The sequence below is a fragment of the Acipenser ruthenus genome, chromosome 46, assembly GCF_902713425.1.
Source record: "Acipenser ruthenus chromosome 46, fAciRut3.2 maternal haplotype, whole genome shotgun sequence".
In the NCBI taxonomy this organism is placed as follows: Eukaryota; Metazoa; Chordata; class Actinopteri; order Acipenseriformes; family Acipenseridae; genus Acipenser; species Acipenser ruthenus.
Window position 1 is genome coordinate 4,206,699 of NC_081234.1, and position 6,977 is coordinate 4,213,675.

Consider the following 6,977-nt stretch of genomic DNA (forward strand, 5'->3'; position numbering starts at 1 on the left):
GAGAGCAGTAGTAGAATACAGCAATGTGTGGAGCAGTTAAGTGCAAATACAAGATGATGCCAGTACTGCTACAGTTAGGTGTCATATAGTCCAGTATAGTTGAGAGTTGTGAGGTTTACAGATGCCGTCTGAACAGGTGTGTCTTCAGGAGGCGCCGAAAGGTGGTCAGGGACTGACCTAACCTAACGTTCCCTATCAAGTACGAAATGTAACCATTAATGCATAGCTGTCGCAAGGCAATATTGCAGACCAACTAGAATGCCACAAGGCTAAGCCAAGGCTACCTTGCATGTTACCATACAGAAACCCCAGAACTAGGGCTAGAAAATTGAGGGAGAACTCACCTCTATGTTTATGCTGTAAGGGTCGACCCTGAAGCCACCCTTAACACTCTCATTCCAAAGCCAGGGTTTTGAGGATCCACAACATTCTGTTGATAGAATCTTGTAAAAGTATGGGGAGTAGCCCACACCGCTGCACTGCAAATGTCCTTGACAGATGCACCCTGGAACAAAGCCCATGAAGTTGCCATGCCCCTGGTGGAATGGGCAGTGAGCTTTTCTGGAGGAGGAAAGTTGGCTCGCTCATAGGCAGTCTTGACTGTGTCTGTGATCCATTTAGATTCTTCTGCTAAGACAGGGCTTTACCATGGGACCCATAACAGACAAAACATTGTTCAGACTGCCTCCAACTGTGTTCTTTCCACATAATACGCTAGTGCCCGCACAGGGCAGAGCATATGGAGCTGTTCGCTCCCTGTCAGACTGGAAAGGAGGTGGATGGAAGTCCTCCGATTCCACAGTGCCTTGCACAAAATGTCTTCGGCAAAAAAAGCAGGATTGGTACGAAGCGTAACCTTAGTCCTGGCTTCTGCAAAAATTAAGCAGGCTTTCGCAATCAGAAATGCTTGCATCTCACCAACCCGCTAGCGGACGTGATTGCAAGCAAGACAGACGCGTTAAGCGATAAAAATGTCAGCTCAGCTGAATGCAAGGGCTCAATTGGAGGATTCATGCACACAAGCAATACAAATGTACATTACAAATACTATATGGGAGATACTGAAATTGAAGAAGGAGTCTATGAAAAAGATCTAGGAGTTTATGTTGACTCAGAAATGTCTTCATCTAGTGGGGAAGCTATAAAAAATGGCCAACAAAATGCTCGGATATATAGTGAAAAGTGTTGAATTTAAGTCATGTTAAAACTTTACAATGCATTAGTAAGACCTCATCTAGAATATTGTGTTCAGTTCTGGTCACCTCGCTACAAAAAGAATATTGCTGCTCTAGAAAGAGTGCAAAGAAGAGCAACCAGAATTATCCCGGGTTTAAAAGGCATGTCATATGCAGACAGGCTAAAATAATTTAATCTATTCAGTCTTGAACAAAGGAGACTACGCAGCGATCTGATTCAAGCATTTAAAATTCTAAAAGGTATAGACAATGTCGACCCAAGGGACTTTTTCGACCTGAAAAAAGAAACACGGACCAGGGGTCACAAATGGAGAGGCAGGCACTTTTTTACACAGATAATTGTGGGAGTCTGGAACCAACTTCCCAGTAATGTTGTTGAAGCTGACACCCTGGGATCCTTCAAGAAGCTGCTTGATGTGATGCTGGGATCAATAAGCTACTAACAACCACATGAGCAAGATGGGCCGAATAGCCTCCACTAGTTTGTAAACTTTCTTATGTTCTTATGATTCTTACTAATAGCACCCTGGCCCGGTCCTGACTGATTTTCTCCAAACACAGCAGGATCATGGCGAGCTGTTGGAAAGCATATAGCAGCTGCCTCGGCCACTGGTACGCCAAGGCCTCTATCGCCAGCGGGTCCCCGGCTCCTGTTATGGAGAACCAGAGGGGATAATGGGTAGATTCCTGCAAGGCAAAGAGGTCTATCTCTGCTCTCCTGCACCACTGCCAAATAAGGTTCAACACCTCCAGGTGAAGCCTATTTCTCAACTCACAGGAGCTATAGTCTGTGAATGCCTCGTTCACATGCTCTGGACCCAAACAGGCAGCGCACCTTCCTTGTCTTCCATTGGGAGACCGGTCTTGCACAGGTCACAGGAGTAAAAGGCTGGCACAGCAAGCAGCTGCAGCTACTATATTGTACTTACTGTAACAGGTACAGTATACAGTACTTGTAACCACAGAATAAGCTGTCTCAGACAGCGCAAGCAGCAACGCCGCTTATGATTGAAACAGGGCGAGCCAAGATTAAGACCAAGTCCGCCGTTACTGGACCAGGGATGGTACCACTGTTTAAGGCTGCTTTTTTAACCGAGATTGAACGGTGATGCACCAAGGTTGAACCGTGTAGAACCGGGACGGGCCTGTGTTGGTTTAGTAGTGGTTTGGAGCCTTAGTTCCAGTTTGGTACAATACAGTACCTTATCATGGTGACTTGAACCAGGGTGAACCCCTGTACGGTGCCCTAGTACAGTACGGTATGGTACACATGGTATGGTGCCCACGGTACAGTACCGGTGTGGTAACCTCGCTCGCTGTTCGGTACATGTACCGGGTCAGGAACGGGGTAGATCTGTCACCCACAGTTCCCGTAGAAGCAATATATAGGGGTGCCCGCCTATTAGCTTCAGGCAAACTGACACAGTCCTAATACTGAGGGAAGCCTGCTGTCAGAGCCTTGACAGCCTTTGCAATGGTACTGCAAGCGGAGACAAAGGAGGCAATCAAACACTGCGGGAGGGACTACGAGCAGTCAGACCCGAAATAGAGCTGAACTCAGCAACTGCTAGTGAATTGGAATGGTAACCTTGTTCGTTGTACAGTGTACCAGTGGGAACGGGAGCAAGTCTGGACCTACAGTTACCACGGAAGCAGTCTATAGGGATACCCACCTATAGCGCTCCTGGCTAATCAACATCAACACCTATATAGCTTCAGGCAAACCGACATAGTCCTAATACTGAGGGAAGCCTGCTGTCTGTGCCCTAACAACCTTCTCAATGTTTCTGCAAGCAGAATAGTGTGGCACAAAGATGCTGTGGAGAGATTAATCGTAGTTCTTTTTAAAATGTAACCTGAAGTGCACACTGGGCAACGCAAGCCTGCCGAGTCCAGCAGTTGCGTTCGTGTTTCTGAAAAAAAAAAAAAAACAGAAAAAAGAAACAAACTCTCACACAAAACAGTAATACCATGATTACAGTTCAAACTGTATGACTTTCGTAATAAAAAATTAAACTTAATTTTAAACTTCAAATCGAAGTTAGCAGCCTGAGAGAGAGCACGATGCAGCCTATTTAAGGTTGTTTGATCCCAAGGAAGGGGCGACTGGAGCTGCCGGCTTCACGTGGGGAACTAGGCCGCTGCATGACTGCAAAACAACAGGCGGAGTGCACAATACGTGTAAATAGCAATTACTAAAATCACATAACAATTCACCTTAACTAGTGTAATTACACAAGCAAAAATATGCAGATGTAAGTAACGTGTTACTTAGCTGTTCGTAGTCTCTCCGGTTTTAAATTACCCGACCCAGGTCTCTTTTTACTACCCGGGTATCGATTATTAATTTGAGAATTTAAAGAAAATGTAGAAAATATGACAATGCAGTTGTAAGCGCGGGTCTCTGCCCAGCATAATAAAGACAACGTTAAAACAAGCTTTGCATTAAGCCTTTTCTTAACTGTCAGGATATCAATGTTTTACAGAAAACAATAACACAGCGGTGTACACCTCAATAAATATTAATAACTGCGGCGACTAGTCTTCCCAACAACTAAATCGGAAAGAAAACAACATAACATCCTGTTGGGTTTATGTCACTGAAAACTCTGTGATCCATTAATAATAATAACCATGTGTCTTCCAGTACGGAATGCTTTATCTACAGTTATTGCACAGATATAGTTTCTTACCCATAAAGATCAAATAAATAGCCTTTATTTATAAAGAAAATAAATAAACAAATAAAGTATTGGTGCATCCCAGAAAACAGAATGAAAATCGTAAACATTTTGTAGTAGATTATATAAGAAAAAGCACACACACTCCAAAATGCATAAGGTGCAAAGTACAAAATTAAATCAGTATGAGAAAAACATTACTCACACACTTACGAAATGTTTACCTATTTTGTTTTGGGTTAAATAAAAAACATTAAGTGTGTTAGTGCTTCCTCTTTTGAATAGAATATTTCCTTGGCAGAGTTTGCAAATTCCGTTTTCTCCTGCTTTGGTAAATAAATTCCACAAAATGCTGTGCTTGGAGGCCATGTTAACAACAACAGCGGAATATGGACAATAGATGTTGCAAAGAATCCTGCAGCATGATCTGCATTTAAGATTAATAACTGTATTCAAACTGAGATTTTTTTTATTATTATTACTATTTCGATGTTTCCAAGACTGAAAAATGTTACACAAGTCTACAGATCTGAAGGGACTACTATGTGTACTATGTAGTACTTAAATATGTATCGTGCACTTAAAACATAAACATGTTTTTTTTTCCGGGTATTTTTCACGGCAGGTACCCAGTTCTGGATTTTCTACTCTTGTAAGCCTCTAATAATAATATTAATATATAGTGTTTTGTACGGCTTTAGGGCTGAATGCCATGTGAGGTTTTAGCTGTTCAGGCACTGAAACCCCGCTTGCTGCTCTCTTGCAGGTCCATCGTGGGATCAAGGGGGTGGTGACTGACCGGGAAGGCAACGCAATTGCTAACGCCACCGTCTCTGTGGATGGAGTCAACCATGATGTTAAAACAGGCAAGGACCTGCACTCCATTAACCCAGACCCCACTGCTGCACCACGACAACAGCCTTTCAACCCTCCAGAGTCCAAATACAAACGTCTTTCAGTTATATTAATGATTAGCCAAGCATTTCTCTCCTTGACTTGGGGCCGGGTTGGGGAGTAACACATTACATGTAACCAGTTTGTGTAATCGGATTACATTGTTCAGTCTCTTGTAACTAATTGTTCCTTTTTCAGGTAGGTAGCAAAATGTGGCAACGGTTTAACTTTTGTGTGAACATCGTTAATAGCGCCATAACGCTGCTCCAAAAGCAACATTGCTTTTTCATTGAATCTGAACCTTTTGTGTTTTAAATTGTGGATAAATGGTATTAAAATGAATGAAGGGCTATTTGAAGATTTAAATAATCTGTGCCACTCTCGTTCTCAGCCACCAACGGAGACTACTGGCGTTTGCTGAACCCGGGTGAGTACCGGGTGACTGTGCGAGCCGAGACCTTCTCCTCCAGCACCAAGGTGTGTGTGGTGGGCTATGAGATCGGTGCCAGCCCCTGCAACTTCGTCCTGGCCAAATCGAACTGGAAACGTATCCATGAGATCATGGCGCTGAACAGCGGGAGACCGATCCGACTGTTGAATGGGAACAGCATCAGGAACGGGAAAGGGAAAGGCAATGGAGTGATAAGGCTGGGTCCCAGAGCCCGTAGGATGCGTTTGCAGCGTCTGCGCATGATGAGATTGCGACGGCTACGCCAGCAAAAACTGCTAGCCAATGCCACCACCACCACCACCCTCCCTCCCACCACCCTGCCACCCACAACCACCACACTCCCTCCCACCACTCTGCCCTTCATCGAAACAACCACGGAGCCGGACTACCCTTTCGCTTATAAAGAGGATGATTATCCGGAACCCACTGAGCAGAATTACCATTTCGAATATAAACAAGAGGATTATCCTGATCCCACTGAGCAGAATTACCATTTCAAATATAAACAAGAGGATTATCCTGAACCCACAGAGCAGAATTATCCTTTCGGGTACAAGGAGGACGATTATTAACAACTTTTTTTAATAACTGTCCGGGCCACTTTAGAGATGGGCATATAAATATTAGGGTCCTGATTTACAGGTGTCTGCTGGTTGCTTGTTACATGATGTGCTGAACCATGTCTGCTGGTTGCTTGTTACATGATGTGCTGAACCGTGTCTGCTGGTTGCTTTGTTACATGATGTGCTGAACCATTCCTTAAGCATGCTTTACAGTATCTCTGGATTGGGGGGGCGGGGCGTACAGTGCAGTGGTTGGAATCCTTCTGTCGTATACACAAACAGAAAATAGACAGATATCTAAACATATAAATGCTATTGTTTCTCTGATCTTGTTTAACAATACTGTATTACAGTAATCCTGGTTCCAGATAGTTTGGATAATTGTTATTTGACTGTAACAAAATACATGGTTTATCTTTTTACAAGAGTGTCTTAAGTTTCTTTCTCATCAACCTCTGCAGCTGTATCTCCCTTTTGCAGGTCAATGGCTTCCCTCACCAGCCTTGAATAGCCTCTGACCGCCCTGAGTGGCTCCCCGTAAGGAGAGACCTTGGGCCACAATTTTCAAAAATAACATTACTTAATAAATGGAATTCTTTATTAGAGCAATTTTCTCTTTCATTGAATATATTTTCATTTATTTTCAACCTGAATTGTCTCAAGATTAAAAAGTAACGAGTAAGCTTTACAATTTTAAAAAGGCAAACTATCAAGGAATGAAACGGAGACTAACAGAAGTAGATTGGAGTAAAATCGAAAAAACATCCAGAGAATGTAGTAAAATGTCAAAAATGTAGTACTAGAGACGCAAACAAATACATAATCTAAAACCAAATGGCCAAAATGGTTTAATAGAACCATTTAAAAAAATATTCAGAGAAAAAAGGCTCTTTACAGAGCGTTTAAAAAGGACCAAGAACAAAGTACACAGAAAGAGTACTTGAAACTGCAAGCGCAAGTCAAAAAGGAATTAGAAAGGCCAAGAGAGAGAAATGAACATTGCCAAAGAGGCCAAAACCAATTCCAAAACGTTTTTCCAATATTATAACAGCAAAAGAACATTCAAGGCGGAAGTAAAACGTCTAAGAGATACAACTAGCAACCTCATAGATGAAGAGAAAAAAATAGCAAATATATTAAATGATTACTTTTCACAAGTTTTTACAAAGGAGGATACGGACAACATGCCCCA

General features: G+C 42.7%; 1 protein-coding gene across 3 annotated transcripts in view; it reads left to right on the forward strand.

The window, feature by feature from the left end:
• The window catches only part of LOC117397838 (inactive carboxypeptidase-like protein X2), a 69,355-nt gene extending 62,965 nt beyond the window's left edge, over window positions 1-6,390 (forward strand). For all 3 annotated transcript variants that reach the window (XM_059013509.1, XM_059013511.1, XM_059013510.1), the window contains exons 20-21: window positions 4,644-4,743; window positions 5,163-6,390. In XM_059013509.1, the coding sequence (XP_058869492.1) occupies window positions 4,644-4,743; window positions 5,163-5,794 (732 nt within the window). In that variant the 3' untranslated portion in view covers window positions 5,795-6,390. The remainder of the gene's footprint in view (window positions 1-4,643; window positions 4,744-5,162) is intronic.
• Window positions 6,391-6,977: the final 587 nt, after the last annotated feature.